Source organism: Mastomys coucha, chromosome X, assembly GCF_008632895.1.
Source record: "Mastomys coucha isolate ucsf_1 chromosome X, UCSF_Mcou_1, whole genome shotgun sequence".
NCBI lineage: Eukaryota > Metazoa > Chordata > Mammalia > Rodentia > Muridae > Mastomys > Mastomys coucha.
In genome coordinates this window covers 86,456,474-86,477,440 of record NC_045030.1, presented here as the reverse complement: position 1 = coordinate 86,477,440, position 20,967 = coordinate 86,456,474, and the positions used below count along the sequence as shown (strand labels likewise).

General features: G+C 38.4%; 1 protein-coding gene across 1 annotated transcript in view; it reads right to left on the bottom strand.

The window, feature by feature from the left end:
- Nucleotides 1-20,967, bottom strand: part of Dmd (dystrophin) — a 2,056,279-nt gene that overhangs the window by 146,492 nt on the left and 1,888,820 nt on the right. Inside the window, exon 62 of the mRNA XM_031364700.1 lies at nt 10,253-10,314. Coding sequence (XP_031220560.1) covers nt 10,253-10,314 — 62 coding nt within the window. The remainder of the gene's footprint in view (nt 1-10,252; nt 10,315-20,967) is intronic.

Genomic DNA, 20,967 nt, shown 5'->3' with positions numbered 1-20,967 from the left:
TCCCACCAGCAATGAAGTAATGTTCCTCTTTCTCCACAATCTCTCCAGCATCTGCTGTCACCTGAGTCCTTTTTCCTTTTCTTAGGTCAGTTTCCCTTCAACCCAGGATGCCTCTTTATAGCACCTTATCTAAGTCAACTCAAACTCAGAAAGTCGTACAAATGCTTTTTTATTTTCTAATTCTCTATGTATTGGCATAGATGATTGATTAGTTTATCATGCATGAAGGGCTCCTGTCCTTCAGTAATTTGTTTGCTCGTTTTCACATCCACCCTCTAGCTTTTCCCTGCTCTAATCTTCATTAAGAGAAGTTGGCTTCATCCTGTTTCAAAACAAAACAAAACAAAACAAAAAAACAACAACAACAACAACAACAAAAGAAGTTGGCTTCCAGGTAACTTTATCTAACAGGAATCATGGGCTAGCAGAGATAGAGGCTAGTCTATTTATTCTTCCCGTACTTGCTGTACTTCCACAAAACATCTGTCAGTAACTCTGGCTCCCAGCTGTAGCTTCCTGGAATAAGCCTCTCCAATAACCGTGGATCCAGAAAAATGGTCCTGATGTCAGAATTCTGATGACACCACCTTTTGCCGCTGTACCTCTGTCCCTGTGGCTTCTTATCTCTAATATCCTTGAGTGAGTAATTCTTCCCATGAAAATCTCTTTATTAAAAATAACATTGTCCAAATCAAAAACATATCTAGCATCAAAACTCTTGACCACCCAAGGTTTCTTTTGGTCTTACTCTACCTCAGTTGTTATTCCCTTGTCCATGCTCTTCCTCTAAAACTAATACCATCAGTTAATCAGTGGGCATTTATACTATGGGTCAGGCTTTTGGACATGATGTTGAAACATAGTGTTTCTATTTAGACTAAGGTGCCCTCAAATTCACTATCTTCTTGCCTTAGCCACCCAGGTTCTAAGGTTTCAGCTGTGAGCCACTATGCCTGATTTTAATTTTTAAGACATAAATATAAAGGTAGGAACAAAGAATTATAAAGTTGCAGAAATATACCTACGATATCACTGAGGTCATCTGCATTCGGTAAAAAGTTATACTGCAAATTCTTGTCTTTTCTAAAAGTTGTCATTAATAGCAGTTATAACTCCTTGAAGAGTTCCCACATCAGACATTTTATCATTCTGTGTATATTATCTTTAATCTCTGGAATTCTTCCCAAGGTATGAGTCCAGCTAATTGAGTTTCAGAATTATTAGTGGCTTTTTATTTGGCCATAGAAAACTTGTGGAATGACAAGAATTTAAATACACTTTCCTTCAGTTTCGAAGGAAGTAAACCATTTTTGCTGCTGCAAAACATAGTACCTAAATCTAAACCGAATATATATACAACATTTTATACAGTAGATGAAGAGCAAACTCAAAATTTAGATAGACCACATCAAATTTAATTATAAAGAAGGGAAAAGCATTAAACTAAGTGGTAGGGTTGCCAACAATTAATCCCTGGCCCTCTTCCTATTAAAGGATGTTTTCTATATTTCCTCTTCTAAAATAATTGTTAAGGAGGGCTGGGAATGCCAAGTTCCCTTGTCTGAACTTGACTTGGTTGGCAAAACATGAAAACTCATCAGTAAGCTTTTTCATGTATACTTATTTGGTTAACTACTCTGTCTTGCCTGAAGGTCACATGATTTGAGTCGAGGTTTATACTGTCAGAAATTAAATTAGAACATTGCTACTCAAAATGAAGTTCTTTATTATAAGGATAGAAATTAAAAATATATTATGCATCGTTTATATCAAGCTTGCATTGTCATGAGATACAAACCCAATAGGCTCATCTCATGGAACTAGGTACCTGAGTGATGCTATTATTGCATGGTGAGTTACACATGTCCTAGAGTGCTTGCTAGTAATTTCAGTAGAACTACCTACAAGAACTATGCTGTACTTACATGTTGACAAGAATAAATACAAGCTGGAGAGATGGCTCAGCAGGTAAAGGCACTTGCCTCCAAGCCTGATGACCTGAGTTTGATCCCTGGGACCCAAACACTAGGGGAGAAAACTGACTCTCACAAATTGTCCTTGGCCTACATTACAGATAGCTAAACACAGATACACAAATAAATAAGATGTAATTTAAAAATTGTTTTTAAGGAACAGATAGAATTGTTACTGACCATTATCAGTTTGATAAGCACTACTTTATACAGGACCAGAAAGTGAAGTTTACAATCGGTTGCTTTTGCATTGAAATGAACACAGTACAAATATGCAAATATGTAAATCTATATGAGTACTTATACCTCTCCAGATATGTATACAAGCACACATTCATATGCAATATTTTTCCAAGTTACATAAGCTTCATGTTATTAGGGCAAAAGGACCTCCCTAGAATTATCCAAATTAAGACTGTAGAGTAGCAAATTCAGAAACACTGTCTCAGATTATCACCAATTCATAAATAAGCTAATGATTCATTCCCTATGCCATAAGAGTCTTTCAGAGTATTTTTAGGTCATTTTATTACCACCATAGAGGGGATGGACCTTAAAACTCAATATGTACTTTATGTGAGTGTTCTGACTCTTCTGAATCTCTTTTCAGCAAAATTGCTGCTCCCAAGAGACATAAAGGTAATCAGACTTGTGCCTTAAAAGAAAAGAAATATTGGAAATGTCTGAATAAGAGCAGACACATTTTTAAATGCCCTTTCTCCATGTGCAAAAAAAGATTCTTCTGCAAACCTAGCTACATAAAATTGTCCACATCTAGCATTTCTCTTCCAGCTGCAGGTGTAACCTTAATGCTCCTCTTACATGGATCAACAGAATTCCAATTTGATAGGTCTTTTAAGTTGTAAAACAGTCAAAGTCTAAGAAACATTTTTTTGTGACTTTTCTTGGGATACAGGCTTTGAGAAATGCAAATTAGAACTATGTTTATGTATACTCCTCAATTAGAAGCTTTAAACAAAGTCATTTGAACAAGAAAAATGCTCCAATAAAATTTTCCATTAAAATGCCATAAATTTTGATTTTTGAACTTACATTTATATTCTGCGAATGGAAAAAAAATCAATTGTTCCCAATTAATGCTGAAGAAGCTGGTAAATTTTCTGTTTTTTTTTTTTTTTTTAAAGCAGGAAAGCAGAGGTAAAAGAAGACCATGTTAATATCATCTATATTCTGTCTTACAAATCTGAGTAAATCTCCTATGCTAACTATGTCACCTATGAAATGAAGAGTGCCATTTGGGATTCCATAGCTTAATTATGCTGATAAAGCAGTTTTATAAATCATGCTATGCATAATGGATATTCCTTTGAGAACAGTGAACGAGAAACCATAAAATATGTGTTCAGGACTTGATTCTTCAATCCATATGTCATTACAAATATGTCACATCACCTTGAGCTTCTGCTTGCCCAAGTCCAAATAGAGAGAGGATACAGTTACCCCATCCTCTAGTGTGATAACATTATGTTCCAAATCAAAATCAGGAGTACACTCAAGGGCTGCTAAGACATGAGATCTGAAATTGAGAATAATCTGAAATTGAAATTGAGTACCCAGACCATCTAATTCACTGATGTAAACGGGTGAAACAAGGTTATTTCTGAAGACTCTTTATACACTAAATAATGCCACACAAATCTAATTGCAATTATTATAAATATGATTATCCTATTATCTCTATCTTATAAGATGGTGATGACAAAGTAATTGGAGTTGGGGGTAGGACAACTGTTATCCACAAGATCAAGCCTAATTCTAGCAAGGAGTTAAGAAGAAAAACAAATATTTAGATACCTGTCTATCATTATGTAGGGGAAACTAAGACCAAGAAAAAGAAAAAAGAACAGCCTGGATTTATGGGCAAGCTAGAATCTAGATCTAGACTTCCTTCCTAGTTTAAGGCATTAGAGTGGTGGAAAAACTAAAGCTGAGACTAGCGGCCTTGTTTTAAAACCTGAAGCTTCTTGGAGGTAATGGGCATAATGGTAGGGATGAGAGTTCCTAAAACATTTGTAAGCCTAAGTTTTAAAACCTGACAACTTTTTTATTACTCAAGAGAATACCATGTAGATCGTGGGTTTCAAAATCTGAACCACTGACAGGACATGCTAGACCTTTCTACAACTTGAAGAAAGGGAGAAAAAAAAAACCACTCGGTTATAAAGACAATCAGTGAAGGAAAAAAATGGAAAATCCTATCAGAACACACCCGTAGCCTGTCTACATCTTACTAAAATGGAATAAGCAATTAACTTTCTGAAGTGTTTTTCTCTGCCTATTGTAGTTTTCTCCAAGTCTTCTGTGTGTATACTGTTATTCTGCAGAATTGATGGTATCAATAATGTAAAAACTACTAATTTGGAAAGGAACTGTACAGGAGCACATAAAGATTCATTTTTAAATAAAGTAGCACAAATAAAGTAGACTAAGATATACATTTTTTAAGAGACAAGTTTCTCTGTGTAACCCTGGCCTTTCTGGAACTCTGTAGACCAGGCTGGCCTCAAACTCAGGGATCTGCCTGTCTTTGCTTCCAGAGTCCTGGGATTAAAGGTTTGCGCCACCATACCAAGATTGTTAAAAATTTTTAAATGAAGTACTATGGAGAATAGGACGCTTTTTAAATACTTTCTTAAAATTTCAATGATAAACTTAAGTAAAATGCCAACTTTGAGAATAGGACAGCTCTTTAATCATTTAATTGCACTGCATATAAATCAGTGAAATTATATTTCAAAATAACCTGCCAAGTATATTACCAGTGAACCCCACTGATTTGTAAATGTGTTTGGGAGTCACACAGAGCTTTATAACAATCATCCCATTACATTTCTAAAAATGCTAATAGAAACATAAAATTCACTTCATGGATGAAGCCATACAACTACTTATAAGGAACCAGGATGACTATACCACTTCAAAAAATGAAGCAGGTAAGATATTTTCCTTTTTTTGTATTTCAATAACTATACTATTATTTTCACTATGACTGCATTATTAATGTGGGTACAGATAAAGAAACACTAAATAAATAAATAATGCCAAGTTGTTCTTATTTATTTCTTCCTAGTAAAAATCTAAAAGAATGTATTTACAAAATTATTCATATTTTTTTGGTTTTTTGAAACAGGGTTTCTCTGTTTAGCCCTGGGTGTCTTGGTACTCACTCTGTAGGGTCATAGGCTGGCCTTGAACTCAGAAATCCGCCTGCCTCTGCCTCCTATGTGCTGTGATTAAAGGCGTGTGCCACCACTGCCTGGCCAAAATTATTAATGTTTAATTTTTTTCTAGAATTACACAGTCCTAATGACTACCAAACAGATACTTTAAACATTTAAATAGCTACTTTTTTAAAGATTGCTTTTATTTTGTGTGTAATAACATTATATATATATATATACACACATATATTTCTACCACATATGTACAATGCCCTTAGAAGCCAGAAGAGGGTGTCAGATTCCTGGAACTGGAGTTACAGAAAGGTGTAAGCCGCCCTGTGGAGTCTGGGAAGTGCACCTGGTCCTCAGCAAGAGCAAGCAGTGTTCTTATTTGTTGAGTGTTCTCTCTAGTCCTTTAAATTATTTTATTATAACTATGTCGAATGTATGGGAGCCTGACTGTACTTTCCATTGCGATTTGGAAATTTTTTTGTCTCTCTCTATAAAACCTAAAACCAAGGGGAAAATACTCATATTTCTAGCATTCGTTGAAAGCCCATGCTGAAAGGCCATTTTATGTATGTTAGGAGTAAAATAAAATTAGTCTTATATTTCTTTTCAGTTAAAGGAAGTTAGTCTTGGGGGGAATGAAGATTTAACTCAGTGGAAGAGCACCTCCCTAGCATGTAAAAGGATCCCCAACACTTTACAAATAATGTTAGTGTGTATGTATGTGTGTGTGTGTGTAGTACACGTGTACTAAAATGCACATACATGCATGCACTGGGGGTAGAATGCAGCTCCTTAGGTATGCACTTCACTGCTGTGCTACATCCCTTTATTGCTTGTGTGTGTGTGTGTGTGTGTGTGTGTGTGTGTGTGTGTGACTGAATATATTTAGAGACTAAAATATACAATATAGTCCTCTTGAGCTTAGAGTTACCTGACTAATTCTGTAAGAATCGGAGTGTTTAACCATGAATTACCAATATGTAAGGATATAAGGTATTTATAAGTGCTGTATATGTGTACTGAGCATGTGTGTATGTGTATGTATATGTGAATAGCTGTTTCAGTTTTTCTATGATAGATTTTCATTGCTTAAGGCATTATAGCTACAGGGACACTAAAGAATGAGATGGACACATCAATGTTGAAACATATTTGCTAATTGTATAAATAACATGTTCATTGTAGAAAATGAAGAGGAAAGAATACAAGTCTATTGACTAGAGGTGTCTAATATTAATAACTCAAGTAACATTTTGCCTTTCAGAATTGAATACTCATGTGCTAGTTTCCAGCCCTTACAAAATGTATTTGATTTCTGCTATCATGCAGGGAAAATGACTGAACTCTTTTAGTGGTGACACAGAAAACATAGGTGCATGTTGAACAGGTTGCTTGGGACTGTGAACAAATTAGAAAATAGAAACTTCCTTAGAAGTGGGTGCATTTAGGAACAAGTAACACTGGAAGATGTTTGGAATGGGAGTACAGGGAGGGTAAAGACAGCCTTAGCAGTTTCACTTATGTCAACATAGACATACTCTATGTTCAGGCTCTATCAGAAGAGAATGCCAGACACGGTCTAAACCATGATACACCAGACTACACAATCACTCTTCCTTTCATGAACTGAGTACATCTGAAGACTTTGAACCATTTTATCCAGTTCAAAGCAACAACTTGGAACTAAAGGAATAGCTCTTGAAGAAGGAAAAATAACACCCAGTAAATAAGAAGTTAAAACTGAACATTTCTTTTCAGTGTGTTCTTCTATTTCAAAGGCAGAACATTATAATCTATGAGAAGGGTAAGAGCAATGTTGGCATTAATTATATAAGACACCACCAGAGCTGAAGGCATAACAAACGAAATTGATCATTCCATGGGTAAAGGAGAGCCTGCAGCCTAGGAATTTATTGTATCATTTTTGGAAACACTATCATTTGTTCAAAACTGTCATTTATGTAATGAATCCATCCTTAGGTATAACTCTAAAGTGTATGTATTTTAACAGGTATGATAATATACATGTCTATATACTATATAATATAGAATGTAGAATGTAGAATATATAATATATATAAAACCAACATGTACAGACTTTACTGAGAAAGTAATACCAATGAGAACAAGGAACTCACAACTCACTACCTACCACCTTGGTCAGTTGCTAATATACTCCAAACATGTATGCACTCCTGATGATTGCCTCTATGTACCTGAATTCAATCTTTTGAGAAATGTGTTAATACCACTCATCATGGGAGGTAAATTGCTAGCATGTGACATGGGTAGGACAGAGATGTGTAGTTCATCAATAAATGGAAGATGTTATTTGTTGAACAATGATGCAGATTAATAACAACCACAAAATGACCTTGGAAATACTAGCTCTGAAAGCTGAAAAACAAGTGTCAAACCTTAGTTCATTTGTAGGATGTTTGCTACTATGCTAGAAAGCAACTTAATTTTTTAGGGATTTAGAATAGAATACAGAGAGATACAGCTGCATTTTATTATATGCAAATCACACCTCAATAAAGTTTACAATAAAATAAATTTAATAAAAAAGTTTACAATAGATATGATGTAAAATTCCCTGCAACTATAAAATGTCATTGCCTTCCAAATGTGGAATGATTAGTCCAAGGTTATAAGCTATATGCTAGATTATAAAATAAAATAAAAACTGTTCAAACTACTGAGAAAACACTAAAATATTACTACATGTGTATACAGTTCTTATAAAAAATGAAAACATCTATGCAAAAATCTATATAATGAGTCTATAATTAGTTTGTCAATCACGTTTGTAGTATCTCATTACAGAATAAAAGTGATAGAAAAGAATATATAATCACATGGAAATATGGTCACAGTTACTTTTACATAAAAAGTAGATTCTTAACAGTGAATCACTCATTTAAAAATATAGAAGTGGCTGGGCGTGGTGGCTCACGCCTTTAATCCCAGCACTTGGAAGGCAGAGGCAGGTGGATTTCTGAGTTCGAAGCCAGCCTGGTCTACAGAGTGAGCTCCAGGACAGCCAGGGCTATACAGAGAAACTCTGTCTTGAAAAAAAAAAATAGAAGTGTTTGTGTATTTGTTGTTTGATGGGAATCAAACAACAGGCTTTAGAGGTAGTATGGAAGTGTTCTACCACTAAGGTACATGTCCAGTCTAATGAACTTGTTTTTAAAAGGAAATTTTGAAGGCACTACCTAGCCTAATTCTAACAGTTAATTCTAAGAAGCATTAATAAATGATTTAGGTTTTTAAAAGTTTATCTGGATTTTTAAACTTGAAAAGGCTAACATAATTCTATATTTTTTCAAGTAAATTACAATAATACAACTAGAGATCATGGTAAGTAGAGTAGAATTATAAGTGGCTCTGTAAACTACATGTAACATTCAAGATTTCTACATGTGGTACAAAAAACTCCAAAATTAGAAGCTGAGATAATTTATGGGCCTGAAAATGTAATGCTTAATAAAGATGAATTGATCTTAGTTGTATTTATTTATTTTTTAATTTCTAATCATAGCTATACTGAAATGATATAATATTACTTGAAATGTTTTGGATGTGTCTGGCTAGTAGAATTACTGATGACATTTTTTCTCTTGTCATGCTTTTTACTTGCATGTTCCAGACATTCTGGAAGAAGTTATTATCACTTATAATTTTTTTTAAAGTTTTTTTTTTTTTTGAGACAGGGTCTCACTAACTAGTTCTGGGTGGCTTGGAACGCACTATGTAGACTAGGATGGCTTTTAATACACAGATTGCCTCCAAGTGCTAGGGTTAAAAGATAGGCTCCATTAAGTCCAGCAAAATCCTTTTTTAAAGGTTGTTTTGTTGTTTTATTTTGTAGCTAATGAGTCCTCCTGTATTTCTTAATGCCTCTAGATCTGCAGTTCATCATCCAATGAGAACTATGGCAGACAGTTCATAGATGTGACTGTCCCCTGCCACATACATACAGAATTTGTGTGTGAAAAAGTGTGTAAAAACACTTTTGGTTCCCATGGGATTTCTCATATTCACTTCATTTTTGTACTCTGTAGGCTTTTTGTTTGCTTGATTTGTTTACTAAGAAAAGAGGTCTTGTTGCCTCAGCTAGCCTAGAACATGCTGTGTAGACCAGGTTGGCTACAGCTTACTTACCTGCTTATCTGCCTTCCAAGTGCTGGAATAAAAGGTGTGCACCAACCACTATACCCAGTATACAGTATACATTAACTTTACACCTTGTGGATTATTAGTTTATAATTTCAGATAAATTCAGACATAAAAGTAAAGAATGCATGATTATTTAAGTAAATCAATAACTAAAAAACTAGCCACATCAGAGAATTCAGATTAATCCCTAAAACAATCCAAGTTAAGGCTGAAGAGGTGGTTTAGCATATACATAAGAGCACTGCCTGTTCTTCCAGAGGACCCTGTTTTTATTCCCAGCACCCACAAGGTGGCTCATAAATGTCTGTAACTCCTGTTTCAGAAGATCAGATGACCCCTTCTGGTTTGTTCTAGTAATGTGGTGTACAGAGATATATTAAAGGGAAAACACCCATACATGCAAAATAAATAGTAATACAAAACCTTTTTTAAAATTCCTAATTATGAAGGGATAAAAACCTGTCTGGCTTTCCTATAAACACTCGCAAGTCAGTGTAGAGAAAGCATCTAAGTGACCTGATAAATCATCGGCATTCTGAGCCCTGGAAAAGGGGCAGAAAATCATTTTACAAAACATCTGTGCCTTAGCAAAAGTTATCCCTTGGGTTTCACAAGGAAGAAATCAACAAAAGAAACTTGAACGGGTACTCTTTATGGTACAGCAAATAAAACCATATAGACCTTTAGATATACTAAATTTTCAAGAAACAGTGAAATTGTCAAGTTATTTTTTTTTCAGATGAGAATGCCTGTCAACTGTAAAAAAAAAAAAAGAGAAGAGTGCAGCTGCTCACCCTTGAAGCATTCTCCTGATATATTTATACAACGAATGGCTGACATACTACACATTAGACTTCAAGTCAGCTGACATTTAGCCGGAAGGAAATATAGCCAGGTCCTTACCTAAAGACTGGTAGAGCTCCGTCATTTTGGGATGGTCCCAACAAGTGGTTTGGGTCTCGTGGCTAAAACACAAAAGATAAGACAGGCTTTAGAACCTACAATGATCAACAGCAAAGACAAATCATTTTTCCCATTGCTACTTCTGAAGACTTTCATGGAGTCATTCAAACTGTCTTGCAAGGTAAAAAGGCTCCTTTGTTTTCCAAGGGAAAAGCAATACTAACTCAATTAGTTCTAGAATTTGTTTTTTTTTTTTTCATACCTACACATTGAATCACTACTGTTTTTAACAAAATTGACATTGACCTTGTTATATAATCAGTAATCAAAGGTCAGGATTACCTCAGTTCTACACTGTGAAACACAGAGAAAGGAAAATGACAGTTGTCATTCAGCTTTGTCAGTTCCAGAATTACAAAACACCTAGTTCCTCCCGTGTTTCCTTGGCCCCTGTTCCATTATTCTTTCTTTTCCACAGCCAAACTTCATTTCAGAGAGCAGTTTAAGGCATATCCAGAACCCTGCTAATATATTCCATCATCCTTCCTCCCTCCCACTACTGTTAGAATATCTTTTAAACTCACTACTCTATACACCACCCCACTTCTTCAAACGTTTCCTTAGACCTGAATGAAATATTCACACTTCTCCATTTCTCAAAGTGTGGTGGCCTGCTATTAACTCCTGCCACAAAAGGAACAAAACACCTTTGTTCTTCATTCAATCACATGAACAAACCCAGGAGAGATAACCACATATACTTTTCCTTACTTTGGCCCATCTACCTAAATCACCATAGCATCATATTTCCTGTTTTTAGAGATTACATGGAGAGCTTTTATAGAATAAAATGCAGCTTGGAACAATATTTTAGCATTCATATGCTGAACCTACTTATAAATCTTTTAATGGGAAATGTGGGGACCCGGGAGGAGAGAAAGCTTAAATATGGGCATTTCAATGGGACCAGAAAGTACAGAGGTCCCCCACACAAAAAAGAGGGATTCGGGGAAACACTAATGTCAAATGGGCTCAGCATAGGTTTTGAATTTTAGGGCTTTACAGCCTAGAGGTAGTGTAATTTGACCCAAGTGTACTTACCTGGTAAAACAGCAAAAGATTAAGTGACATTGAGAACTGATGCATCTGAATTTATAGTCGTTTTGCTATCAGGTAGTCCCCAGGTTACCATTCATTACAATACAGACATGGAAGCTTAAGAATGATCCTTCCCAAAGAGCAAAAACTATGCATTTGGTTAAAAAGAGGTCAAAGGGGGGGGGAAATATTTCAAGCAGTTAGATAAATATAATCATAAATATCAGACATATGAAAATTGGCAAAACAGCACCACCTCAAAGACCATCCTCCCTGTGATATTTACAGTTCAGTAATTGAGCTGGGAAGGCTACTGAAATCAGCTTGCAAGAAAATGTTCACTTGTAAATGGCTGTCTCACTCCCTTCCAAATTTGTGCATTTCTGTTTTGCTTTTCAGCAGAGAAATATTCACATTTGAAGAGTGTCAATCAGGGTCATCAGCTGAGCGACGATCACAGAATGACGTGGAAGTCATGGGGAGTAAGAAGAGAAAGCAAAGGCAGCCACTTTAGGAAGGTTTGGGAAAGACCACGATCAAGCTGGTTTATAATGTAGAGAAGGGGTGGGCGGGACTGGTACTTTATATGCACAGCAAAAGGAGGCTGCAGCTTGCAGCTTCATGGAAAAAGTGTTGCTTGTTCTCGAGTGATTTGTAGCTCAAAAAGTGACTGTGCTTTCCAATTCCATAGACAAGGACTCTATCCTGAATTCCAGCTTCTCCCCTTTCCAAAGCCCATCTAGATGTGTGCACCAGTAAGAGAAAGGAGAAAAGAAGGACATGTCCACCCATATGGCCCTTACTAGACACACAGTGCAATAGCAACATCTCATCTCCAGGACATTGCGTCAACTGTAAGATCTTTAATGGATCTGCAGGAAACTGTTTGGCTAAGCTGATAAACCTGGCCAGGCAGCAGGGACACACAACCACTCTGAAAAGCATCCATCTGAAACTGATTCAAATAAGAGAATTAGAGCAATGAAATAAACTTGAAACGGTATTCTAAAAGGAATGAGAAATGTGCATACAATTTCCAGCAGAATTCCACAGAAAGCCACGAGGAACTTGATGTAGTTCCCCATGCCCCATGTCCAAAAGACAAAACAAAACAGAAAGAAAGCTCATGTTTATCAACATACCGACATTTCTAGCCTTTTAATAGCAGTTATTGAGCAGATTAAAAATTATGACATAGGTATTAGAAATATATTTTAATTCATAGGTCCTCAACAAATCGGCATTTCCACTGTGAGATAGCAAAAGAAACTGCCTGCCCCTATTGCACCTTTCCCCCTGATTTGTTATGTGTTATTCTCCCAATTATCTAGGACTCGAGGGTATTTGAATAAAATGGGTAAAAGATCTACTCAAATAATTCCTTGAATCAAACTTCTTTTATCTTCTTCCCCTTCCACATACACATCTTTCCCTTTCAAGCAATACAAAGTAACCAGAACAGCAGACTTAGATTTCACCTTTGCAGTCTTAGCTTCACTTCCCTGCAAAACAGCACTAAGAGAAGGAAGTGGAAAGAAGAGAAGAATAAAGGATGTACATGATCCTCGAAATCAGAAAGATCATCTTTTCATCATTTAACACTAAGGTACTTGGCAACACAGTCGAATGAACACCAAATTGGAGGATAAGGACCAAATAGTCCACTTCACTCCATGTGGGAATTTTGTACCTGGAGTGAAATCAAAGCCCTAGAGGAGCACACTATACCTCTTCTCTCAAAAGACAGGAAAACAGTGAGAAGCACAAATGTACCTAGCTCTCACATCTATCTATATTCTGTCTTGAAGGGCACACTGATTGGAAGGAAGAGAGACGTGATCAGTTTGGATTTTACAATCACATTTGTTACTCTGTGACTGTCTCCAAAAAAATAAAACTGAAAATTTTCACCTACTTGAATATGTACAGATAATGCAGAAAAATAGGCTGTGCACTTTACACATCAGGAAACACACTTTCTATATAGTTCTGGGTACATCTTTGTTCAGCCTTCCTGAGAATAATGATGTTCAATATAGACCACGAGTCTTTACATACATTAACACTGACTAGACAGATAATCCTGAAAACCTTCAAATCTTTAAAACATGCTATTGATTCTGGCCCCGCAGATTCCAAAGCCTGGCATCAGCTATACCTCTCTGAGTAATCTTCTAATTGAGGTCCACCCCCTCCTTTATGTGTGCAAATCACAAATAATCTCTTTTCTTGTTATTTGTTACCGTGATATAAATTAAAATAGTAAATCACTGGCTGTGACAAAGATTCTGACAACACCTACTTGTCAATAATCAGAAATTAAAGCATTACTATACTGAGCACGGGGTTGACCTAATTTCCTACCGCAGAATTTAAATTTCCTTTCACCTTTTTTAGTTTCAAGTAGTGTGCAAGGTTATTATAACTGCCTCAGAGCTGTTCCTGCTGTCAGTGCTAGAATAATCAGACTTATTGGAATTGCTTTTGTAGTTTCTTAAAAACAAACATTAGGCACATAAAAGTAGCAAATATCTAAAGCATTCACTGAGGAAATGGCAGTTGCCTAATTAAAGGAAGATTTCTTTTGCAACCACTGTTATTTGGTACTGAAAATACATATATATTCTTTCCACTATTTCCCAGGCCTGAACTAATCACTATGCACCAACACATGTATATAAAAGTAGCCTTCTCTTGTGTTTTACAGGGGATTAGGGTTTACTTTCATATATGATCTAGAACACACACATATATGCACACACACGAACACATTCACACACACACACACACACACACACACACACACACAGATTTCCATTTAATCTGGGGATCAGACTCTTTCTAGAGGAGCCTTGGCATTTGCATGCTGAATTGTTGAACTTGGCTAGTACTGCTGGAATACTGGCAGGGTGGGGATGGGAAAATATATTTAGAAGTTTCTGCTACTGTGGGGAAGGGACTTCAGTGGCTATGTGTCTATCTAAACATCAGCAATCCAATTCTTGTTCCCATGTCTTGCTCTCGGAGACACTTAACATTTCATTCTGTTTGGGTGAACTCAGGGCAAAGATGATGGCCTTGGTGGCTGTTCCAGCTGTTACTTGTCCTCTCAGCTCTATTTGTTTTTCAAAGCTTACCTCCCACCCACCCTCAACTTTGGCCAAGGCAATTTCATTTCAGGGTCATGTCCAATGCATGATCAAACAATGGCGACTGAAAGCAATTCCACACTGCTCAAGGGTCAGAAACCTTTCATAGAGCCATGTTGTTTCCTTTGCCCCTCTTGCTTCTTTAAGAGCAAGGGTATCCTTCCCGGGTTTGGAACAGGGAAATAAAAATATCTAGGCACACAGGCAGGCACACACACACACACACACACACACACACACACACACACACACACACGATCATGGGGTGACAAGGACAGAGAAGGGGAGTTAACTCAGGAACCAGGAAGAACATTTGCTAAAGAAAGAATGTTGATTTTACTTAAAGACTTTACTTTGACTTAAACGGGAAGATGGATTCCCCCCCTTGGGATTAAAGCGTTTTATAAGTAATACTATAGATCCCTTAGACAATTAAACCCCATTCAATTTAAGTTTCAAACTTAACTTCACATTTAACTGAGATAGGCAGTGTCTTGCCCTTTCCATTGTGATGAGATTAGGAATCACAAACTTTGCTTAACGACCAGCAGACACCTGGAGAACTGAGAAGGCACCCTGAAATGACTCCACAATGAACTCAAAAGAAGCCCAGTAAACAAATTAATAATAATATAAATAATAATGATACATAGAAAATCTCAAACCCTTAAGCCCCTCTTTCTTTTCTCAGTCAATTCCTTGACTTTCTAGGCTTTAATTGCTTGCGTTTTCTTTATTTCTCCAAGTCCTGCAGCATGGAATAAGCACTGGAGAAAACACAGCGAGGGAAATGTCAGTTGGAATCCTCGGAAGAAATCAGGCAGAAAGTTGACCTTTTGGCACTTAGCAGTGCAATGCAAGGTAGAACCGCGTGCGCCCCTTCTTCCTGCCAGGTCCAATGACGGTTTCGGGGGAACAACCCGCCTGGTTCAAGTCCAAACTGGGAGCCCCGCAAAGGAGCAAAAAGCTCCCCGGGCCCGTTCCCCGCGGGAGGAACCAGCTGTCCCTCTCTGGGTAAAGCGAGAAATCCGCTTTAGCTCTCCGCGCCCGTCCCAGCAGCCAGGAAGAAGCTGGCTGGCAAGCACTGGCGCCGGGGTGGAAGCCCCAGGGACGCACCTGCAGAGGCTCCCAGGACAGGCGGGGAGACCTGCCCGGACGCCCCGGTCTAGCTGATACCAGCCGCCACCAGCTACCACTGCCTCTGGTCTAAGTTTTTCCTTCCCCTGGCTGCTGCTCGTGCCACAAGTGCACGAATTGCGGGGATAAGAGGGGGTCCGGGGCTGCGATCCACTTACCCTTTGAGGTGTTCCCTCATGGTTGTAAGGGTTTCACAGGCAGTCAGGGGCGGGTGCTTAGAGCGGAGGAGTAAGCTTGCCCAAGCCACGGGGCTCCCCGAAAGTCAAGCGCCGCCGCCCAGGCTCGCAGCCGAAAGCACTGCGGAGGAGCCGCCGCTGGCTGGCGGGTTGGCGGGCGGGCCGGACAGGGAGGGGGGAGCTGCGTGCAGACGGGGCGGGGCTGGGGAGGGCTCCTCCTCCACCTAAGGACCTGGGAACCTGGATAGCCAGCGACAGGGCAGTGAGCGCTTTAAAGCAGAACAGAAATGGGGGAAAAAAAGGATATAAAGAAAGACCGAAAGGAGTTAAAGCTAAACCCAGGAACCTGGAAGCCACATCCTCTCTTGCCATCATCCCCTTAAAAATCCTCTGGCAAGGCTACTTGTTGCCTAAATAAATGACCTAGGTGCAAATGACCTCATCCTAGATAATTAGTGTGTGGGCTTGGAGTTTTCGTTTTAGAAAATGAAAGAAAAAAAATAATCACACGAGAAAGTATTCACCTCCCTTCTCCACCCCTGTCTTCCTCAACTGAAAATTAAAGAAGTAGGACAAGAAAACATAAAATCAAACTTATCCTGAGTTACCAAGAATTTTTTTTTTGGGGGGGGGGGGCGGGCTAGACAGGGTCTCTCACATAGTTCTGACTATCCTAGAACTCACTAAATAGACCAGACCAGGCTGGCCTTGAACTCACAGAGATCCACCTGTTTCTTCTTCCCCACTGCTAGGATCAAAGGTGTGCACCACAACACCAGGGTACCCTGGATTCTTAAGAAACAACCTTTGATGTTATAGCACCTAGAACTAACAGTTTCACCATCAACTGAAGACTTCTTAGAAAGGACACCCTCCTCCCCCCAAGAGCCTCAACCTGGATCTACCAAATCAAAAACTGAACACATTAAAGTTTGAGAGGTGCCCATAAAGACTCAGAGCACAGTGGCACTGGTGGTCTTATCTTGAAGCATTAGGCAAAAATCTGGAATGATCTCTTTTTCCAGTATAGCACTGGATTTGAAAAGTAAGTAGGCCTTAAGGGCCTAGTGTGACTCATGTCAGAAGCTGCCATAGGAAGATAGAATTCAACTACAACTGTTTTGAATTTGGAGATCTTCCCCTTGGAAGGAAAACTTTATTAGCACAAGAATTGTCCACACTCTCTACTTCATAGTTTAGAATCCATGGAGGTAGTCTTTTTCTTTCTTTCTTCTTTTTAATCTCTCAATCATTTGTTTTCTTACTCTTCTGGAGGATTCACCCCTTAAGTCTATGCTTTATGTGTCTTCTTTTTATTTTTTTAATATCTTTTCTTCTCTCTACATTTATTGCTTAGATTTTTTTAAGCCTAAAGGACCTGCAAACATCAATTTCCATTTATTGGTGTGCTGTTACAGCACAACAAAGAGGCAGAAGTGGAGAAAGTAAAAGGGGACTCGGCAGCTTCTTCATTACTTTTGGCAAACCCAATAAAAATGTAAACGTTATCACGAAAGATATGTGCCTGTAGGTAAGACTAGTGCTGCTATTTTAAAGCAAATATGTCATTTTTTGGCATTTCTCTTCAGCGACTCAGTCTGGTGCTTGCTGTGCTTTAGCAGTTCTGAGCTAGTGAGCTGAAGAGGCAGCTGCTAGTGCGATCTAAGGAGGACACACTCAGACTTATTTTTGGGTGAGGATGTCCGTAGGCCTAAAAGTAGATTCCAAATCAGCCTCTCTCTAAGAGAGTGTAAGCATTAGTGGCCTTTGGTGAGAAAGCAGTGGCTTCTACAGTAAATCAGTGAGAGTAATCATCATGTCGATGCTAGATATCACTTGAATATTGTTTACTTCAAGGGGAAGATACAAACCCCACAGCATGGGCACTTGTAAATATTAGAAATCAATTGGCTAAGGATCTGCAAGGCCTGTGTGCTGAGGTTTGCTATCATTTGCTTTTCTTTGTTTTCTGTTGGTTGGTTGACAGTTTTGTAGTTAAGTGAGCTGCTCAAGATTCAGTTCTTCTGTTTCTCTGAACTATAAATGCAAGAGTCTATTTTCCCACTGTCCAATTAGAGAAGTCCTAAGAATGATTTGTCAGGGAAAAGACAAAGAATGGAAAACATAGAATCACTATTCAGAATTTTTTATAAATTTGACAGATGGCAATCCTCAAAAATATAGCAGTAAGTTCTTTTTTAGACTGGAGTTATAGGCACTTAAACACTTGTTCCAAAATTTTGGTATTATTTTAGAAAATACTGAAAGTATTAAGGAATGATGTGGGTATCACACTGACTATTGTTGATTTCAGCCATATTATGACTTTTGCTTAGTAAGGGAAGATTTCTTTTAAAAGCACAGGGTTGCCTTACCTTCATTAGTGATATCTTCTATATTGCTTATTTATAGTACACCTATTTCATATTATTCTTGGTTTGGGGCAGTGCAGGGAATGGGACCTATAAAATGCACTAAACTGTGTCATAATTCTCACCCATTATTATCCCCACTATTGTTGTTGTTCTGTTTTCATTGGAACCACATACCAGAAAAGGACCTGGTAAACTATACTGCAGACCCTACTATGGGTGAGCTCTCTCTCCCATCATAATAACTAGAACATGATGGCATAAGAGCTGGAATTAGAGAGCTTGTTTCTACGAGTTATGCCTTTAGCTACTCAGCTGCACTACCACAGAGAGAGCCTCTCTAGTCATAAAAAACTGTCTCTGTTTTCTTTAGCGTGATCACAAGCAAGCTTACTGAAAGATGGGAACAAAGGAGAGGCAGATTGGTAGAAATAGCAGTAAAAATGGAATGAGACATGAAGGGGTCAAGAAGGTAATTTGCTGAACTTTCCTGCAGATAAAACATTAGTCTTTGAATCACTTAAACTTTTCCTGTACCTTCGAAAATCTAGTTCTCTAAGCTAAGAGACTGGGCTGCATGGCACCCTCCTCTCTCCTTCCCATGCTTATTCAGTGAGCTCCAGCCTGCTCTATACCCCTAGGATGCTGAACCTCTGTAGAATCAGGCTTTCTCACCCTTTGATTTCCTTTCACTTTCAACCAATGGGAGGCAGTGATGAAAGAAAGGTCTATGGAAAAAGATGAAAAGGAAGAAAGCAAGTGATAGCGAGGTATTTATTTCTCAAGCTCCCTCCTGCTGACCCCAGGCCTGGCTGGACCTCAGTTCTTTGACTTGTAGCCACAAGCCTTACAATCTTCCCCTTCAGGCCCAGCACTCTGCAGGTGCCCCAAAGCCATTCCTTCCTTTTGTACATTTTCACAGTTTTGCTGTTCCTGGTTCTGCATCTTCCATCGCCAAATCTTTGAAATAGCTTTTTCCTCGTACTGTTTTCAAGTTCCACTATTCAAGTGTCTCCTTGAATGCTGACCAAAAAGAGTCCTTTCTAACATAAGCCACATTCTAGAGCAATAGATTAGACACTGAGAGGGGACTCCAAGAAGACAGTAAACCCAGTTTCATTCCTTGGGGTGCAAAAGCAGACTAAACAGTCACTGAACAAGTATTTGTATAAAGTTCCTATTACTCCCACAAGAAGTCACATCAAAATGATAATATGAATAGGTGCCAAAAAAGCAAAACCTTTTTTCTTTCAAACAGCTTTGGTGGTCTATTTGCCTTCAGGAGGGAATGTCAACACAGAGGTTATAGAAAAAAATAAGAAAGTACTACTGTGAAAATCTAGAGTTGATCTATGTTGATACTTGAAAGGTGTGCGGGACCTTCAGAAAGATGAAGGATTGTAGCTACAAATGTGGCTTTATCAGATTTGTCTTTAGAAAAGTCTCTAGAGTAAATGGGGTGATGGCTGGATCAGAAGACAGCCTGGGAATAGACTAGCCAGTGCAAGTTTCTGCAATATAAGAAGGGTCTGAACAATGATAGTGGCAGAAGTAAAAAATGGTAATACAGAGTAGACATTAAAGGATGCCTGACAAACTAGATGTATACATAGACAGGGAAAATGGAGGATGGTGGTCTTAAACTTATTAGCAAAAAATGAATGTTTCAATGGTCTAACATCTCACACCCTGCACCCAATGCAAGTATTCTTATTTGTATTCTTATTTTCTAATTGAATTGGTCCTGGGCATTAGGATTTGTAAGGCTCTCCAGGTGAACCTAGCCCATAACCAAGGATAGAGCCTTTTCTTTGTGTTCTATTGCTGTGAAGAGATACAATCAAGGTAACTCTTATAACAGAAATTATTTCATTGGAGCCTTGTTTATAGTTTCAGAGGTTTAGTCCCTTATCAGCATGGCAGAAGCAGATGGGCATGTTGGAACACTGGAAGAAATGTGCTAGAGAAGTCTGTGAGAGCTACATCCAAATCTTGCTGGTCCAGACTCTGGCCTTGACACCAGATTTTGAAACCTCAAAGCCCAAGCCTAGGGACATATTTTTTTCCAACAAGTCCTCCCCTCCTAATTGTTCTACTCCTTCTCAAATAGAGCCACTCTCTGATAACTAAGCATTCAAATATATGAGCCTATGGGGGTATTATTATTCAAATGACCACAGGCCTACAATCCCAGGGTGGATCCCACAACTGAATGATTAACATTTACAAAGCAAGAAATGTCACAACAGGATAAAGGGTAACAGGACCAATGATGGCTTAAATATTGTACCTGACAAGGTAAAGATAGTTGCATGGTGTAAAGACTGAAGGTGACTAGGAGGCAGCTGTTGGTCCTTTCAATCTAGAGCTAGAAGGATAATAGTTTGAACTAGAGTTACCAGTGCATGCTGAAAGGAGCCTGATATGGCTGTCTCCTGAGAGGTTCTGACAGAGCCTGACAAATAGAGGGGCAAATGCTCGAAGCCAACCATTGGACTGAGCACAGGGTCCCCAATAAAGGAGTTAGAGAAAGGACTGAAGGAGTTGAAGGGGTTTGCAACCCCATAGGAAGAACAACAATATCAACTAGCCAGACCACCCCCCAGAGCTCCCAGAGACTAAACTACCAACCAATGAGTACTCATGGCTCCAGCTGCATATGTAGCAGAGGATGGCCTTGTCAGGCATCAATGGGAGGAGAGATCCTTGGTCCTATGAAGCCACAATAGATGCCCCAGTGTAGGGGAATTGAGAGTGGGGAGGTGGGAGTGGGTAGGTGGGTA